Below are 21,675 nucleotides of genomic sequence, written 5' to 3'. Positions count from 1 at the left end.
GGCTCTTTCTTTCTTTGTTAGTGGGCATTTTCAATCTTCCACCATTTCATCTCTCTCTAGATTATATTATAGATTAGATTGAAGTTGGAAATAGCCAATTGTTGAAAGCTTTCCAACAACCTTACCTAACACTAATTTTATTAAGATCTTAATTAATTATTTTTATTGGTAATATCAATATGATGATTTACCACCAAATCTTATTTAAAATAAGTATAAATTACACCACCAAATGTTGGTACCTCTAATCATGTATAGTGATTTCCTAGCTGCAACAATAAGGGAGGCAGCTTTTAACTTTTTATTAATTTTTTTCTAAAAAAATTAAATAATATTTAAAAAAAAAATCCATTTACCATGAATCTCATTTGTGCCTACCTATACCACTAACTTACACACTATTATAATTACTCAAAGTAAATTTCAGATGATCTAAGTAACTATGTCTAATTTTATTAAGTATAAAAATATTTTGTAAATATAAGTTTTTATTGAAGTCATTTGTATTTTTACAAATGAAATGATTTGACACCATAAAAAAAATACTTGTTCTTTAAAACTTAATAAGTATAACAAGTAACTCTGTCTAATCTTATTGTCATTTAAATAAGTATAAAAATTATGTTTAGTCTTTATGCATATTATAATTTTATTTTTGTAATAATGATATATTTGTAGTAAACTTAATTAAATATTACGGTTCACTAATATTATTGTATACTATTAAACACTCAATTAGTATAAAGTATTAGGGCTAATTAAAAATAAAAATAGTGTATTAAATTAAAATTTAGATTTATTTAAAGTTAATTAATAAGATTTTTAGTAGTTTTTTAATTTTTTAATTAATTAAATTTATTTTTAAAATTATTTTAAAGTTTTAATTGAACATTTTTTTATTAATTCTAGAAATATATTTAAATAATTTAAAAATAATTAAATAATTAAAAATCAAATAAATCATTAAATGATGGGTATTATGAGAATATTAAAAATTTAAATTCGTAAAGGTTATCAAATTATATAACTTTTGCAAATAAATATTATCAATTAATAATTATAAAAAAAGAAGATACTAAATTTATATTTTGATACAAAGTACCAAATATTATATACAATGAATTTAGATTAATAACTTACAAGTAGTATCATGTCAACTTAAAAAAAAACAAAAACTAGTGCTCTCTTGTCGATGTGGTGTATGTATATGGTTTCCTTTCCTCCACACCTACTAATATATAAATATATATATATATATTTGTGTGTGTGTGTGTACAAGAGAGAGAAAAGAACAAGAAAAATACTTTACTCCTACTTAAACTATCATGGTATGTGCTTTAAGACATCCATATTTCTTCAGTTCACACTTGATCACCACAAATAACACACCCTTTTTCTTTTTATCATATTAACAATGTGTATATGTGTATATATATATATAGTATTAAATGTATATAACACATGTTTTGTCAAAAAGAATAGGGTAGGTAAAAATTTAGTATTATGTATTTTTGCAAAGTATCATATTGGTACTCTTACTTATAAATAATATTTATTTGATACTCTGTATTTTGAAATCGTATATATTTGATATCTTGCATTTTAAAATCGTACATATTTGGTACCCTAAACTTAAATTTAATTAATAAAATTTTACCAATTTAATCAAATTACTCTCAATCATACAAACTACAAATTATATATAACTGCTGACAGTTTGGTCATATTGACAAAATTATATCAATTAGGATACCAAATATCTATATTTTCAAAATATAAAGTACTATATGAACATTATTGGAAACAGAAAGTACAAAAACGATACTTTGTAAAAACAAAGAAAACCAAATGAGAAAATTCCGAAAAGTATATGTATATAACATTTGTAATGTAGACTAGTCTTATAGTCTCCTATATATATGCAATGCGCCAAACTAATTTCAACTCGGAGTCAATGTCACATTTGATCATATAGTTTGCAACTTTTGACTTTGGATCTATAAATGTATTAAAGGAATATATACTTATAATAATTTCGAATTAATATATATGATATATATGATGTATATATTATATAACTTTTGGCATTTCTCACATGATGTGATATTATATTGCTTGACTTGACTTATATTATTCTAAACCATCAATTTCTAAGTACTCTTGTGTCATTTTATTTAATCAACATTACAATGTTATTGTTCACTATCTTACTACTAGAGAATGATGTTGTCTACTCTAATAAGAAAATACATACATATATCAATATGTGAACTAGGAATTTTGTTCTACGGGGCTTAAAATAAAAATTATATGAATTAAATGATATTAATAAACATAAAAATTCTAATTCTACTTCAAATAAAATTTGTAGTTATTTGTAGAAATTTTATGTATTTTATGAGGGCTTAAGTGTTAAAGAATATTTATAAAGTTTTTTTTTGTTAATATATAATTTGTAGGAAATTAAAAAATTAATAAAATATAATTTTTTTTTAGTGGGAGCTCAAGTCCCCACACGGACCCAACTGGCCCGTCCCTTTCAATATGCATCGCGACTAAAAGTAAATAATTTGTGATTAAAAGTTATTATTATTATTAGGGTAAATATTATTTTGGACTCTGTATTTTGCAAAAGTTACCAATCAGACCATCTGTTTAGTTAAATAATAATTTGGACTCTGCGTTTTGCAAAATTGAACAAAATGATACCCTGATCCTAATTTTGGTCAAACTATTTTTCAATATGCATCGTGACTAAAAGTGATCAATTACGTTTTTATTTCACTTTATACATTAAGTATACTAAGAATAAAATTTCAGAGGTAATAATTTTAAAGTCATTTTTCATTTTGAAAAAAAGACATAATTAAATGTGAAGGAAGTAAGAAGAAAGGGCTTCCCTCAATGCCTAAAATACATTTCTTATTGGTTGTTCTACAAAAACGATGAAAAAGAGAGCCTACCTCATTGCTTTTCACATAAGTGACGAGAAAAACTCGCTTCTCTCGTCACTTTTATAATATCTTTCTCATCATTCGAATAAACATTATCTGTTGAGGATCTTTAGCAGTAACGAAAAATTAGCTTAAAAAGCGATGAGAAATATCTTTTTCCAGTGCTAATTTTAGTTGAGTATGATAAACTCACCACATCTCATATGTCTAAAATGTGACAGCAATTATATACATAAGATAATCTTTGTGTTTATCTCATATGATCATGATTAAGATGACTAATAATTCATGGTCTAAGAATTTATGATTTTCACACTTACACTTAATAAATATGATAAGTGCATATCTTTATCCATTTTTATAAAGTTGAAAGCACCAAACAAATAAGCTTGTATATATATTCTAGAAGGTGCTAATACTAATTATTATATGTTAAATTATTAAATCATTTAATTTCTTAGATAAATAATAATCACTCATAGGCCACATATATGGCAATATTATCATCAACCAAACACATCATCAAGCACATGCCTGTTAGATCTAATATTTTCTAATAATATATAAATGATAATATTTTCCTTAAATATATAATTTATGATATTTTTCTAAAGTTGCCTATCAGATTTTGTTTTTGCAATTTTAAAACCATAATTTTTTGTTTTTAATATCACTGAAAATGGACTTATATTCATTACATTTTACAATAATTTTCATGACTACCAACTTATTAATATTTATTACATAGTATGTTGACCTATATGCTTCAAGGAATTTTGACTATTATAACAAGAGATTTCATAACGTTATCTTATTATAATAAATAATAAGAACAAAAATGATTAGTTAATATTCTCATTTGTTAATCATAAATTAATGATTATATTGTAATAATTATTGGACTGTTTTTTTTTTTGGCAAACTCATTTATGATTAGCAAGGATTAAAGGTCTTATTAATGAGTCAATAATTATACATATAGCCCCAAAAGAACTAATCATATTCTATGTAATATATACTAAACAATAAAAAAATACAACAATAATATATGGGAACAATGAGAATCGATCACTTTCATCACTTTATTTAATTTTTATTTTTTCTGTATTATTGGTTGTTGTTTATTTTGTAATACATATAAATTACTAGCCCATCAAGAAAAATCATAATTTATTTATAATATGGAGTTTATTTTTACTTATGATATTGAAGTAATCTAATTAAAATATAAAATTTCTATGATATGAAATTTATTCTTGTAAAAAAAATCGTTTTTTTTTGTCAAATACAAAATTCACTTTCGAAATAAGAAATTGTGTATATGTTTTACTTTAACTCATTTACAAATTTTCAACTCAAAAAATTGTGTGATATATTTTCCAAAAAAACCAATAAATTTCTTTTTTTTTATTAATGCAATTGAGAGTGCACACCTCAAAAAATTGGCCCAAAAAAAGAAAAGGAAAGATGCAATTTGTGTGATATGTTTTCTCAAAAACCAATAAATTAATAAATAAATGATAAATATTGAGTGATGGTGTTGCTTATGGAATTATATGTATCTTATTTCTTGTCTTTTATTTCTCCATTCATTGATTTATTTTTGTTTCTTTCTTTTTGTTAGTTTTCTTTTGAGGAATAATAATAATAATAATATATAATAATGAATCTTTTTTTTTTTTGCAAATTAAAATTATGATAATGATAGCACCAAAGATTTTTTCAAGTTATATATAATCAAGTTTTCGTTTTAAATACATACAAGACATAATACTTTAAAGTCCCAAAACTAGAATTCCACACTCAACTTTTCAAATACAAGCCCACTTCAGAACTAAGGCCCATAACAGAACCACTAAGGCCCAATGTTCAATGTAGAAATTGGAAAGGGAAACTAGGCCCAATTTAATTAAGCTTTTAGAAAAATAAAAGTTCATACATCTAAATTAAATTTGTTTATTTTTCAAAAAAAAAAAATCCAGCTTCATTTTTTAGCATATAAGATAATTTAAACACATCTGTAGTATTTCAAATTTTTTTTATTCTAAATATATATTTAAAGTTATAACTAACAAATCTAAACTCAATTATTCAACCGAACATGAAATTTTTCTCTACCTTCTAAAATCTCTTATGTAGAAAAAGCCAGCACAAACTTTCTTTACTAAATTTATTTTTTTAATTTTATTTTAATTCACAAATAAATATATATTATAATAGTTAAGCATATCAATATTATACATATCATGTCTATGTTATTATGTTTGTGTTTGTGCTTGTATCATACAACTATTCTATCCTTGGCCTTGTTTTATCACTATAGTGGCCATGCCTCTACTATATTAAAATCTTGGCTCCTATGTACATTGTACAAGGCCATATATATTTATATAATGTTGATAGAAATACCATTTTAGCTCTTGTTTTTTTCCTAAATACGCGATCGGTCCTGTGTTTTGTTAATGACAATTCAAACCCTTTGTGTTTACAAAATGGATCAAAATAGTGCCCTAGACCTGATTTTTACTACAAAAAATATTGGTTTTGGTCACAATAAATTTTGACACTAAAAATAAAAAATTTGTGACTAAAAAAAATCATCTTACTTATGTCATCGCTAAAAAGTCCGTAGTTAAAAGTATTAGTCACAAAAATCACAATTTATTGTCACTAAATGTATTTTTAGTCACAACAAAATTTATCACTAAAAATAATAGGTTGTGACTAAAACTATATTAGTGACAACTTGTAATTAAGTATGACTTTTTAGTCACAAGTAATTTTTTGTTGTTACTAAAAGTGACATTTAGTCACACAAAATATATGTTGTGACTAAAAAATTGTCACAAAGTTACATTTTTTTTTTAGTGTTTGTTCAAAATATTTTCAATTGTAAGAACAATTCTCAGGTCGTTAGTGATGCGATGAGTTCAGAGAAGTGGAGAAAGTGGTCGACAAATTGATAATGAAATATTATATTTGAATTTATTTTTACCAAAATTGGGTATATGATACAATTTTGATATATTTTGTAAACACACATAGTATAATAAATTTAACAAGACACAAGAACCGATCATGCATTTAGGAAAAATATAAGGGTTAAAATTGTATTTTCTCATTTATTTATTGATGTAGTAAATTTTGAAAGAAAAGGGCAACTACAAATAGAATGATGATAGATCACATGCATTTCTCTCGATGGATATATAGTAATTCAATGCATACTATATATATGATGAATCTTTCTGCAACAGTAATCTTTTGTAGTGATTCTACCTAGCTAAGCTCTATGGAATAGAGAATGATATATATAGGACAATATATATACACTTCTTCTAGTAGTGGAAAGAGAGAGAAAATATATGAAAGAGACCTAACAAACTAGAACTAATATATTTAAAATATATACTTATTGCACACACACACCAGGAGTGTGCCTGAGATAGGTGAAGCCCGAGACAAATAAAGAAAAAATATATTATTTTTCTAATTTACACATATAAAAGGATATTTTCTAAAATTTGGAAAAAAAAAATTATGTGAAAATAGATATTTTTCTAAAATTTGGAGTCCTTTAGGGTGAGGCCCTAGACATGGGCCTAGCCAACCTATACTCGTGACAGCCCTAACACACACTTAATATAAAGTTGGAATGGATTGAGCAAAATTCGGTTAACCACAGTATATATATATACATAGGACAATTCTCCAATAGAGATTTCACTTTAAGCCTTATCGGTAGGGCTTTTATTGTTTCTCGACCCCTGAATAGTTTTCGGCACGGTTTTTTTTTATAACCATGTATATTGTAGCTATTTAGAGCATCCTGCAAATTTTTAGAAAATTCTGAATAGTTTACAGTACCGAAAACTAGATTCAAACATGTTGTTTTCCACGTGCATAAAAAAAATTAGTCACGTGTGCAACAACATGTTTGAACCTAGTTTTCGGTACTGTAAACTATTCGGAATTTTCTGAAAATTCGTAGGATGCCCTTAATAGCTACAATATACATAGTCATAAAAAAAAATCGCGCCGAAAACTATTAACGGGTCGAGAACACTGAGAGCCCTACCAATAGGGCTTAAAGTGAAGCCCCTATAGGAGAATTCTCATATATATATATCACTACAAACAAATTTAGTTTTAGTCATAATAAATTTTGTGACTAAAGAAAAATTATCTTATCTATGTCATCACTAAAAAGTCTGTGGCAAAAAATATTAGTCACAAAAATCACAATTTATTGTCACTAAATGTATTTTTAGTCACAACAAATTTTATCACTAAAAATAATAGGTTGTGACTAAAACTACATTAGTGACAATTTATTATTAAGTATGACTTTTTAGTCACAAATAATTTTTTATTGTTACGAAAATTAGTATTTAGTCACACAAAATATATGTTGTGAAAAAAAAATTGTCCTACATTTATTTGCAGCGTGTGTATATATATATATATTATAGTGTATATATATATTTCATTAGCAAGAGTGTAATAAGACAATGATTACACTACACTATAGTGTCATGTACATTTTTCTTGGGTAAGTACAAGTGTAGAGTACATATATAGTCACATGTGTTTTCTCTAACAAGACATATATATTTTTAACTTCAAACATAAAAAAAAAGGTAATATATTTTTATATATAAATAACTTATGAAAAGAAAAATCATGATGAACATATAGGAAGTGTAAATGTGAGTGTTGTTGCAGCTTTTAGAACCTTGGTTGTCACGCGCACTATTTATATTCTAACCATTAATTTCTTTCGAATGTGACCAATTTATATATATGATAATTTTTTATAAAGATTTTGCTTTAAGTTTTATTGGTAGAACTCTTTAGTGTTTTTAACTTGTGAATAATTTTCGGTATAATTTTTTTTATGAGCATGTATATTGTAGTTGTTTAGAGCATTTTGAAAATTTTCAGAAAATTTTGAATAGTTTGCAATCCCGAAAAGTAGGTTCAAACATGTTGTTTTCCACACGCAAAAAAAAAATTAGTCACGAATGCAACAACATGTTTGAACTTAGTTTTTGGCTGTAACTTATTTGAGATTTTTTGAAAATTTGCAAGATGCTCTAAATAGCTACAATATACACGGTCATAAAAAAAAACCGCGCCAAAAACTATTCACAGATCGAGAATGCTGAGAGTACTACCAGTAGAACTTAAAGTGAAGCCTCTATTTGAGAATTGTCCTATATATATATATACATATATATATATATATAAAAATATATAATATGATAGCCTTTGATTATTACTTATGATTATAATTAATAATAGCAGTAGTACGTACAATTTTTGAGACTCTATATAATCCCGACCAACCATGTGCTTCTTCAATTCAAAAACACAAATATGGGTAGAAGAAGAAGAAGTGGTAATAGTACTCAAATTCAATGGTTTGGGGCCCTATTTCTCTTGCTTTCACTTCTTCATGATCATCTTATTCACTCAACTCCCACCAACACAACACCTCAAGTAATTTCATTATACTTTTATTTTTCAACCTTATTATTATTATAGCCTAACTTTTCTTTTCTCTTTTTCTTTCATAATAAAGTGTTATATTTCACAGGTTTACATTGTTTACTTAGGCCGAAAATACATTAAAAATAATAAGAATAATAATAATAAGTTTATCATTTCCAAGCGCCATCTTCATCTCCTTTCCAACGTCTTTTCAAGGTCAGATTTCATGATCAATATCATATTCTATACATATATATACATATACATATATTTTTTTTTTGTACTTAATTATAATAATTGATATCAGTGAAGAAGAAGCTAAGCAATCCATGATCTATAGTTACAAGCACAGTTTCTCTGGGTTTTCAGCAATGCTCAATTCAAGCCAAGTAGCTGCCTTGGCCAGTACGTAATCATATCATTTATTATCATAATAAAATTACTAATTAATAGTTAACTAACAAAGTACCATTTTTATTGTTGATTAAGGGCATGTAAGAAAGGCATATATAATTAATTAGTTAATAATTAATGATATAATTAATTAATTGCAGAGAGGAAAGAAGTAATATCATTGTTTAAAAGCAAGAGTGTAGAGCTACACACCACCAGAAGTTGGGATTTCATGGGGCTTGGCTTGACCACTAATGAAGCCACCACTCCTTTGCAGCTTGCCTATGGTGAAAATGTTATTGTTGGAGTTATTGATTCAGGTCATTAATTTTAAGTTTATATATATGATATTCCTTGTAAATTTTTGTATTTTTTATTTTTATTTTTTTGAAAAAAAAAAACTAAATAGGAGTAGTAAACGAGAAGCTGTAGACTTGTTACTTTTGAGAAGAAAAAAAATGGCCTTTCTATACATCAAATTGCTTATAAGAGAAAAACTAGAGAATTTACAGAGTTTCAATTGAAAATTTGTTAAAAACTACTTTCAAATCACCCTAATATAATTCTTATTTTTTTAGCCACAAATTAATCTAATTGAAATTATATTGGTTGATGATAAGCTTTGTCCAAGTGTTTCACATTAATATTTCTCATAAGATGTCAAATAAAGTCATTCATAGATTATAAAATGTAACAAAAATATTTTTATTAAATTACACTAACCTAGTAATTGTTCCAAGACAGGTATATGGCCAGAATCTAAAAGTTTTCAAGAAGAGCCAAGAATGAGTCCAATCCCTTCAACATGGAAAGGAAAATGTGTTAAAGGAGACATGTTCAATCCAGAAAAAGCATGCAACAACAAGCTCATTGGAGCTCGTTACTACCTCCAAGGCTTCGAAAGCATCTATGGCTCCTTAAACAAGAGTGGCAACCCTGAATACCGCTCAGCCAGAGATTTTCTCGGCCATGGGACCCACACAGCATCCACTACTGTGGGGTCCATAGTTGAAGAAGCGAGTTTGTTAGGGCTAGGTTTAGGCACAGCTAGAGGCGGAGCCCCTAGAGCACGCCTAGCAGTCTACAAGGCCTGTTGGGGCAAAGACTATGTTGGACAATGCACCGAGGCTGATGTTTTGGCAGCCTTCGACGATGCTTTGCATGACGGTGTGCACGTGATCTCAGCCTCCATTGGGGCATCTCCACCATTGCCTGAGTTGTTTGATTCGAGTAATTCTATTGGCTCGTTCCATGCCATGCAACTTGGAGTTAGTGTTGTTTTTGCTGCTGGGAATGATGGACCAGATCCAGGTCTGGTCACCAACGTTGAGCCCTGGTCGATTTGTGTGGCTGCTTCCTCAGTTGATCGAATGTTTTCAACCGATGTGATTGTTCAAGGCAACTTTTCTGTTACGGTACGAAATAATATTATATTATTAACCATGACTCTGCATGTACGTATTAGTGCATCTCCAATAAAGTACTATAACCAATAATGTGCTAAAACTATGTTAAATTTAACACATGCTAAAAGTTGTATAAAATTTAGTACAATAATAAATATATTTTTACCAATAAAAATAGAAAATTAATGCACTTTCAATAAATATCAATAATAGTTTACTTTATATATCAACTCGTATCTTAAAATGTTATTTAATTTTGCATTGGAACACCACCAAATACTATGACAAATGTAATATTTATATAATTTTTGTGCCAATTTAGCATGATATTTTGGTATTAAAAGATGGTTTATTATTCACATCCAATGTGACACAAATATTATATATGGAGCATATATATATTGACATGGATAATCATGCATATTGATTGATTTTATTCATCAGAATTATGTAACTTTAGGAGTCTATAGCAAGGAATATGACATGTCCAATAACCCACATGGTTTTAATACATACATATATAAATTTATATAATGATCATCGTCATCATTAGCATTTTTCTTTCATTTTATTATAACATATTTTCTCATGTGGCAAATGGTGAAAAGTTCCAATAATTTTCTTTAAATTATAATATAATTAAGTGCAATATATCTATATATATATATATGTAGTGCATTAAAGTTGTTTGGTAATATAATGTAATTGTCATAAGAATAAGAATAACGGAATATATATACTTTTATTTATTTATTTGTTATTGTAAAGCTTCTCTGCAAGCTTTATCTTCGATCTACACCACTGGTTGTTGCCAGAAACACAACACCATAAAAACAGAGCACTAGCTCTCAAACTCATAACAAGAACAACAATGTATCTTTGAAACTCTTGTGTCTTTATTGCAATGAATTGGAATCGTTATATAATAATGAATTACAATGTCTATTTATAGACTTGGTAACATAACAGAAATTTCAGTCAGCTAGGCTGGCCAATCCTATGTAATTAAAGTCTTGGTCAGATAAAATGAGACTGACCAATAACTAGACACAATTAACAATTACTAAGAGTAGCAATTAAACTAACAATTTCTCCACCTAATTGCTAATCTAGTAATTACAAACTAAAATACATGTAATAAGTTCAGACATTGTCTGAACTTTGATGATGGGAGAACCTTGGTGAGCATGTCAGCTGGATTCTCTTCAGATGCAATCTTAATAAGCTCCACCTTTCCATCTGTGATGATGTCTCGAATAAAGTGGAGTCTTATGTCGATGTGCTTGGTCCTCTCATGAAAGACTTGGTTTCTGCTCAGGTGAAGTGCACTTTGGCTGTCACAATGCACGGTCACGCTTCCTTGATTCACTCCAAGTTCCCTTGACAGACCCTTCAACTAGATGGCTTCTTTAACAGCTTCTGTGCAAGCCATGTACTCGGCTTCAGTAGTTGATAGTGCCACAATAGCTTGAACGTTTGCCTTCCAACTTATAGTGCAGCCCCATAGTTGAAACACATACCTTGTTTGAGATCTTCTGGTGTCTAGATCTCCACCATAGCCAGAGTAACAAACCCCACCACTTCTGAGTTGTTGTGTGATCCATACACCAGTCCAACCTTTGTTGTGCCTTTCAAATACTTTGCAAGCCATTTAACAGCTTGCCAATGCTCCACACCAGGATTTCCCATGAACCTACTGACTATGCTCACTCCATGACTTAGATCTGGTCGTGTGCATATCATTAGGTACATTATGCTCCCCACCAAGCTAGTGTAGGGAACACTAGACATGTATTTTTCTTCTTGAATAGTAGTTGGGGCTTGAGTGTGGGAAAGTTTGAACTGATGTCCAATAGGTGTACTGACTGCCTTTGCATTAGCAAGTGAGAATTTCTTTAAAATCTTGAGAATGTATCCTTCTTGAGAAAGTTTCAGTGTCCTGTATTGTCTATCTCTAGTGATTTCAATTCCCAAAATCTTCTTGGCTGATCCCAAGTCTTTCATCTCAAATTCCCTACTTAACACCTTCTTTACCTTCTTAATTTCTTCCATGTCCTTGCTGGCTATCAACATATCATCGACATATAGGAGCAAGTAAATCGCTGTTTTGGCTGTCTTCACATAGACACAGCTATCATACGAGCTTCTTCTAAACCTAGATTTGACAACAAACTCATCAAATCTCTTATACCATTGCCTAGGTGACTGTTTTAACCCATACAAGGACTTCTTTAAGAGACAGACATAGTCTTCCTTTCCTTTCTCCTCAAAACCCCTTGGTTGCTTCATTAGAATGTTTTCTTCTAGGTCTCCATGCAAGAAAGCAGTCTTAACATCAAGCTGCTCTAGCTCAAGATCTTCAGTAGCTACCAAACTCAACAACATCCTGATTGAGGTATGTTTCACCATAGGTGAAAAAATCTCATTATAATCTATCCCTTGCTTCTGTGTGAAACCCCTAGCTACCAATCTTGCTTTGTACCTAGCTTTCTCTACACCAGGTGTACCTTCTTTGTACTTGTACACCCATTTGCAGCTAACAATTCTTTTCCCCACTGGTTTTCTAATCAACACCCAAGTCTGATTTTTCTTCAGTGAGCATATCTCTTCTTCCATTGCATTATTCCACTCCTGACTATCAGCTGAGTTGATTGCTTCCTCATAAGATGTTGGCTCTTCTCCATCTATTCCAGCTACGTTTAGAGCATAATGGACCACATCTGCATAGCCGAATCTTACAGGTGCTTTGATAACCATTTTCTGTCTGTCTCTAACTAACTGATACTCATTAGTTTCTTCTGATTGACCATCTTCATCTTCAGACTGATCAATTTCTTCTGTTCCACCAGTTTCTTGGGGTGTTGGATGCACACTGTCATGAGATTGATCATCATTGGTCTCCACCTCGAAATGAGAATTATTATTGCTGCTGTCACTAACCTCCTTGTCACTTTCTGTCCTTTCTTTGAGTGTGTCCTTGTACATTTTTGATTCCTTGAATACTACATCTCTGCTGATGAAGTACTTCTGATGATTTCCAGCCTCAATGCTCATCATTTTATAGCCCTTTACACCCTCAGGATAGCCAAGGAAGATACATTTCCTTGCCCTTGGCTCTAACTCTTATCCTGTTTGACATGGGCATAAGCTACACACCCAAAGATTCTAAGGTTTTCATACGCTGCAGGCTTTCCTGACCAGACCTCAATGGGGGTTTTGAATTCTATTGCAGAGGAAGGACAACTATTTATCAAGTATGTTGCAACTACCACTGCTTCTCCCCAAAAAAATTTTGGTAAACCTGAGTAGATCAACATACATCTTACCCTCTCCAACATGGTCATGTTCATCCTTTCAGCAAGACCATTTTGTTGAGGATTTTTGGGTACAGTTAGGTGTCTTCCTATGCCAGCCTTCTTGCAATAATTTTTAAACTTATCTGCACAGAATTCTAGCCCATTGTCTGTCCTAAGCTTCTTAATTCTCCTTCCTGTTTGGTTCTCCAATAATGTCTTCCATTCAGTGAACTTATTGAAAGCATCTGACTTGTTTTTCAACACATAAGTCCAACTGTATCTAGAATAATCATCCAGGAAGAGAAGAAAATACCTGGCTCCGCCTTTTGTTACTGTTCTTGAGGGCCCCCATAGATCTGAGTGAATGTAGTCTAAAATTCCCTTTGAAATGTGCAAACCAGTTCCGAATTTAAGCTTTGTAGCTTTACCCAGTACACATTGATCACAGAATTCCAGATCATGGATTTGATCATTTCCAAATACACCATTCCTGGCTAGAATCTTACGACCTTTGTTACCAATGTGAGCAAGTCTTCTATGCCATAACATAGCATCATTTTTGTTATTTTCTGTTACATTCACTTCATCCCTTACTGATCCTCCTTGCAACACATAAATACTATTTTCTTTCTTCCCTCTCATTATTATTCTTGAACCCTTTATCACCCTCATGCAGCCATTATCAACTTTGATCAGATAGCCTTCCTGATCTAACACAGCCACTGAGATTAAATTTCTCTTAATTTCTGGAACAAACCTCACTCCTTTCAATTTCGCTACAGTCCCATCATCTAATTTGATCATGACAGATCCAATCCCTTCAATTGTACATGCTCGATTATCCCCCAGTTTCACTGTGCCTAACTTCTTACATTGAAACTTACTAAATCTTGATTTATCAGGACAAATATGAAATGAACATCCTGAATCAAGCACCCAATTCGAACTCAAGCTATCATTAGAAGCAATTAACACACCTGCACTCTCATAGCCATCGCTTTCATCACCTTCAGATGCTATGTCGACATTTCCATGCTTCTGATTATAACTCTTAAAAATTGGACAGTCCCTTTTTAGATGATCGATCTTGTTACAGATATAACACCTCCTGTGTTTCGGTTTTGATCCAATCTTCTTGTTCTGATTCGACTGACCTTTGTTTTCTTTCTTGAAGAACTTGCCATGAACAAGCAATCCATCTCCACCTATCTTCTCTTTCATCTCAGACTTTCTCTTCATTTCTTTAGACATCAATGCATTATGAACCCTTTCAAGAGTCAAGGTCTCCTTCCCATACATCATGGTGTCTACGAAATGTTCGTATGAATCTGAAGGCAGTGAGTTCAGTACTATGATTGCTTGATCTTCATCTCCAATCTTCACGTCGATGTTCTCAAGATCAAGAATGATCTTGTTGAATTCATCCAAATGGTCTTCAATGTTTTTACCTGATCCCATCTTGAATGAATACAGTTTCTGCTTCAAGAACAATCGATTGGCAAGGGACTTTGTCAAATACAAGCTTTCCAACTTCGTCCAGAGACCTGCAGCAGTTTTCTCCTTCGAAACTTCTCGCAATACCTTATCCCCAAGACTCAGGATAATGGCACTATGAGCTTTGTCCAGTATCTTTGTTTTTTCTTTCTCTGTCAAGCTTGCAGGGAGCTTCTCTTCACCCAACAAGGCTGCTTGAATCCCTTGTTGCACGAGCAAGGCTCTCATCTTCACCCTCCACAATCCGAAATCATTCTTGCCAGTGAATTTCTCTAGATCGAATTTTGTATTCCCCATGGTGACAGAATTCACCACAATCTTGAATCAAGAATCTTCCCTGAATCGTCTTGACCAAAGCTCTGATACCACTTGTAAAGCTTCTCTGCAAGCTTTATCTTCGATCTACACCACTGATTGTTGCCAGAAACACAACACCATAAAAACAGAGCACTAGCTCTCAAACTCATAACAAGAACAACAATGTATCTTTGAAACTCTTGTGTCTTTATTGCAATGAATTGGAATCGTTACATAATAATGAATTACAATGTCTATTTATAGACTTGGTAACATAACAGAAATTTCGGTCAGCTAGGCTGGCCAATCCTATGTAACTAAAGTCTTGGTCAGATAAAATGAGACTGACCAATAACTAGACACAACTAACAATTACTAAGAGTAGCAATTAAACTAACAGTTATCAATTTATAACCTTTTTTAATCTAAAGATCGATGAATCTTTATATGGTTTTTAAACACAATTATCTAAGTTACAAAAAAAAATTCATTATATACCAAACTATATCTTATAACTATAGTAATTAATCATATTAATGATAACATCTAATTAATACTCAATTTTACGTACAGGGCGAAAGTTTTATTACAGAATCAATTACAGCAAAGCTGGTTGATCCAATTACATATTTCACAAATGGGTAATATTCTGCTTAATAATTTCTTCTCTATTATAGAGTAAATGGTGAAAGTAGTTTTTTTTAATGATACTTTACAAAATAATTTTGTTTTAATAATTTTTTTGCAAAAGGAAGATACTATGAATCGAGAATTTTTAATTGGGTTTTGAGTGTGTCATATAGAGTTTCGAGTACAACTAGAAAACCATTTTAAAAAGGGAAAATACAATTTTAACCCCTATATTTTTCTCAAATACGCGATCGATCCCTGTGTTTTGTTAAATGACAATTCGGACTTTGTGTTTTACAAAATGGATCAAAATAGCACTTTATACCCAATTTTGGTCAAAAAAAATTCAAATATAATCTTTCATTCTCAACTCCTCGACCACTTTCTCCACTTCTCTGAACTCATCGCAATACGAACAACCCGAGAAGTGATATTATAATTAAAAATATTTTGATCAAAATCGGATCTAGGGTACTATTTTGATCCATTTTGTAAAACACACGGTCCGAATTGTCATTTAACAAGACACAAGCCTAGGGCCGATCGCGTATTCGGGAAAAATACAGGGGTCAAAATTGTACTTTCCCTATTAAAATATATATATTATACAAAATGACTTTTTGACAAACACCATCTCTATAATATACATATTATTTTAAATTTGCAGGGTTTGCAACTTGGGTTATAGAAAAAATACAAGGTCAGGTGCAGGGAGAGTAATACTGTGCTTCTCAACAGTGGGTCCAGTGGAGTTGGGAGAAGCACAAGAGGCTGCTTTGGGAATCAATGCATCAGCTTTGATATTTGTTCAACCATTCACCACACTATCTGGTCCTGATGTCTTCCCCACTGTCTATCTTGACATTCACCAAGGAACCAAAATCAAGCACTATCTTGCTCTCTTCATGAGGTAATAATTATTATTAATATATACTTTGATCATTATATATATTAATTAATCTGAGCATTATTATAATTAAGAACACTAATTATAATAACATGCATCAAAAAATATACTTTTAGTCATATATGTTATCATTATAATATGTACTTTTAGCTAGCCACTAGTTTTTTTGTTTTAGCATGAATATGAATAATTGCCAAATTGTAACATTATTAAGATATAGCATAACAATATCAGTTAAAAGAAATTAAAGTTTGCAAAACAATTTTAAATATATATTAATTAGGCATTATATATTAAACAATCATATATATATATATATATAAACTTACTTTGATTGGTAATGATAAATATATTTAGGTGTTGCTATTTAGTATCTTAAAGTGTCCAATACTATAAGGGTGTCATCCTATAATTAGTTAGCGATATCTAGTAATGATCAATGTGTTTTTTTCTTGATAATTACAAATGAACTTAATAGGATTTGTTTGGTTTAATTTTGTGATAATTAATATACATATAGGGAGCAACTACAATGCATTATCTTTTTTGCAACACAGGTGCATCATTTTTCTATTTCGGCACCTGAATAAATATAATCCCAAATTTTTTTATATGACAGTGTACATTGTAGGTATTTAGAATATCCTGCAAATTTTTAAGAAATTCTGAATAGTTTACGAAGCTGAAAACAGAGTTCAAACTGTCAAATTTTACACGCTTACACAAAAAAACAGACACGAGTGCAACAGATAGTTTAAACCCTGTTTCAGTACCATAATTTATTCATAATTTCTTGAAAATTTGTAGGATATTCTAGATAGTTATATTGTACACCATCGTATAAAAAAATTTGGGATAATAACTATTCAGGTACCGAAATAAAAAAACAATGCACCGGTATTAAAAAAAAAAGAGATGCGTTGTACGTAGTCGCTCCCTCTATATATATATATATATATATATATAGTTTAATTAATTGCCATGTACATGCAGACTTCCAACGTTGGAAATAGTGACAGCTAAAACTATTATTGGCAAGTCATTAGCACCTAAAGTCGCATTCTTCTCTTCAAGAGGGCCAAGTTCAATTTCACCTGATATTCTCAAGGTAAATTATTCATATACACATATATAATCAAGATAACATGGTATATAATTATGAATGATTTGATATGACTTAATTTTATGATGAAAATTTGTTAAGAAATAATTAGGGTTAGATATTTAAAAGAAAAATTAAAACAACAACCTAATTAATCCACCTAATAAACGTGATGACTTATTTCTATTGAACAAACGGCTTGAGATAATTTTAATCCAATTCAAGTGTTTTTTTATATATAATTTGTTATTAGCAAATAATCAACTTAATTATTCCTTCTTTTATTTATATGCATAGAGAGAAATTAGAGAAAGGAGAGAGATGATCTTAATTAAATGAGAGCATCAATTTTGCCCCTACCGATAAGAACGTCTTAGTTTTTTTGAAGAAATTATAATCCAAATTTTTTTTATATAATTATATAAATTGTAGCCAGCATCTCACCAGTTTTCAATTTTTTTATATAATTGTATAAATTATAGCAAGCATCAATTTTTTTATATTGTACGTCAAGGCCTCGCCTCATTTAACATTCGAGGATTGAAAATTATCTTCATCCCTGCCGTGTTATCTATTTAGACGGAGATTATCTGTCCCATTAGGGGCGGGTTCTCACGGGGCCCCATCCCCATGAATAAAATATGCATCCCTCTTTGAATATTGATTTTTGCATAATAAATTATTCGAAATTTCCTTTAAACTGATGGGATGTCTTCTAAAACTAATTGTACACCTTCCTATTAAAAATATTGACGAAAACAAAGATTGTCCCTACCGAAAGGGACAAAAGTAACAACCTACTTAAAAAGCTCTCCATATATATTTACTATTTCTTAATTCAATAATGTCCAATCATCAAATCTTACTTTCCAAACATAACTTTAGATTATTGCATAATATAGCCAGATATAAGTGCTCCTGGTATGAACATACTAGCAGCATGGCCAAGGAAAACCCCACCAACAGTTGTACCTTCGAGTACATACAAAGTTCCTGTAAATTGGAATATTATGTCAGGAACATCCATGTCATGCCCTCACATCTCTGCCATTGTTGCTCTTCTTAAGTCTGCAAATCCATATTGGTCTCCTGCTGTCATCAAGTCTGCTCTCATGACTACAGGTATATATATATATATATATATATGCATATATCATCATCTCTCTTTATATATAATAATAAAAAAAATTGGTGAAAATTATATTTTTTTTTAAGTGATTTTGTACTTTGGTCTACCTTCGATAATTTTTTTGCAAAATGGTCTCTGTCTAAAATTCGATCAGTTGCCTAAATTTTTCGATCAACTCTCTAACATTTTCGACTGACTGTTTGAATTTTTCGACTACCTGTTTAAATTTCTGACTAGCTGTCTAAATTACGAAAAAAGGCATATTGCAAATAATTATTAAAACTAGGCTAGAGTGCAAAATAATTTTAAAAAATAGGTCACCCATAATAATATTATAGAGCATCTTCAATGTAATATTATTAAGGAATCAAATTTTTATATATAATATTGTTTAGTGACAACTTTTAAGTATTAATATAATATAAGTTTTTTGTAACTAAATTTCACTTTTAATCATAAAGTTTGTTATAAAACTATATTTAATTATAATAAAATGCATTTTTAGTGACTAATCAATATTTTGGTTGTAAACTTTTTAGTATTACATATTTATGATGATTTTGTTTACTTACAAAATATTTATATATTTTTTATGATTAAAAGTAAAAAAAAAAAAAAATTGTGGTGTTATATATCAATTTATCTAATAATCAAATCTCTCTTTCTCTCTCTATATATATATAATTAAATATGAGTATTATACCAGCAAGACTTAAATAATAGCGAATTAATGACAATATTCAAAATTAATTTGATGAAACTATATTGACAAATAAGATTTAGAACAAAGTAAATCCTAGACATTAAGATAAGGAAAAACAAATAAAAATAATTAGGAAAATACTTTTTTTATAATCATATTGCGTGACAATTTTTGTATATATATAATTCTTTACAAAATGTTGTTCTAAATATCATCCTCGATATCATGTCTAACATACTTGACACAATTTAAAATGTTATTTTACAAAAAATTATCAAAACAATTATTTTACAAAATAACATTAGGAAAAGATCTATTTTTATCAATCACTCATTAATAAATATGTTTTTTTCTTTGTTAGCATATACAAGCACCATAGGCTACAACATAGTGAACAAGGAATCGATGAAAGTTTCTGACCCCTTCGACATTGGAGCCGGCCATGTAGACCCCATGAAAGCCATGGATCCTGGCTTAGTCTACGACATGAAAACCATAGACTACATTCTATTCCTTTGCAACCTTGGCTACAATCAACAACAAATCAATGCCTTGGTTCATCCCTCTCATGATGACGATGATGATACAACCACATTAAGTTGCTCACAAGTGAGAAAATCCAAAGCCAATATAAACTACCCTTCGATCGCAGTCTCGAATCTACACTCGAGCATCACCATCACAAGGACAGTTCGCAACGTTGGCCCTAGCAAGTTCGCCGTGTATTTTAGTAGCGTTGTCGAGCCACGTGGAGTCGAGGTGGTGGTGTGGCCTAGGGTTTTGGTTTTTTCTTGGTTTAGGGAAGAAATCACTTACTATGTCACTCTCTTGCCAAGGAAAAAGTCTCGTGGGATTTATGATTTTGGGGAAATAGTTTGGTCGGATGGTGTTCGTAGGGTTAGAAGTCCTTTGGTTGTTTGTGTAAACACAATCACAAGTCTTGATCATGATGATAATGATCAACTAAGTGACTTTATTACTAGCTAGGGTTTTTTTATTTTTTTTTTATTTTTTGCTTTCCTATTTATTATATATGCAAGGTTTACTTTGTTAAGGAACTTTGATTATTACTAATTATAATATTTATTATTCTCGTTCTTTCAATGCTAGCTAGCTCCAAGTTTTATATATATGACACACTTTGCTTGTCTCTCAATTTATTTGTAATATAATTTGATGATGTAAGGGACATGATTTGTTAACCTTTTTATTCAACGGCATTTGAGTATTTTCTTAATTATATGTGTCTTTTATTTTTGTTGGTTTTTTCAAAAAACAATTTTTTACTTAAGCATATTTGGATGTGTTATAATATGTTGAATATATGTTATGTTAATAAAAATTAGATTCTCAATAGAAATAGTAAAAAATCTTACAACTCTAAGCAAAATATATAAATAAAACAAGATTGATTAAATAATATTACAACTTTATGACTGAAAAATACAAATAGAAGAAGAGAATAGAAAATTACAACTCTAAATAAAAGATACAAATAAAGAAATAGTGTCTGTAACAAAAGAAATGAAATGATTACAACTCTAAACAATAAAATCAAGTAAATATAAGATACAAATAAGAAGATGAAAAGCAATAGAATAAAAGAAAAGAACAATAAACTCGCACTCACACAACCAAAATGAAGAGTGTTGAAGATATTCACATATTTTGATATACATGAATATCCAATTATGTAATACATGTGAGTGAGACCTGATATTGAATTGCATCAATAACGATACATCACTTTATTTGTGATGTTGGACACCACTGATACCCTTTAGCAATTCTCTATATATAATTGCTAATGAAACGTTGCTATAATAAGTAAAGGTTATTAATTAGTGCAAGGTGGTCAAAATATATATCCT

At 29.9% G+C, this 21,675-nt stretch overlaps 1 protein-coding gene across 1 annotated transcript; it reads left to right on the top strand.

Moving 5' to 3' along the window:
- The first annotated feature begins 8,333 nt into the window (after window positions 1–8,333).
- On the top strand, window positions 8,334–21,008 carry LOC133783641 (subtilisin-like protease SBT3.18). Its single transcript, XM_062223288.1, has 10 exons — window positions 8,334–8,456; window positions 8,554–8,663; window positions 8,755–8,852; window positions 9,002–9,160; window positions 9,585–10,255; window positions 15,907–15,974; window positions 16,631–16,873; window positions 17,864–17,978; window positions 18,875–19,094; window positions 20,166–21,008. The coding sequence occupies exons 1-10, from the start codon at window positions 8,334–8,336 to the stop codon at window positions 20,789–20,791; spliced, it is 2,433 nt and encodes an 810-aa protein (XP_062079272.1). The 3' UTR covers window positions 20,792–21,008.
- Window positions 21,009–21,675: the final 667 nt, after the last annotated feature.

Source organism: Humulus lupulus, chromosome 6 (assembly GCF_963169125.1).
Source record: "Humulus lupulus chromosome 6, drHumLupu1.1, whole genome shotgun sequence".
Lineage (NCBI taxonomy): Eukaryota > Viridiplantae > Streptophyta > Magnoliopsida > Rosales > Cannabaceae > Humulus > Humulus lupulus.
Note: the sequence above shows the minus strand (reverse complement) of the source record. Positions and strands in the feature narration are given on the sequence as shown.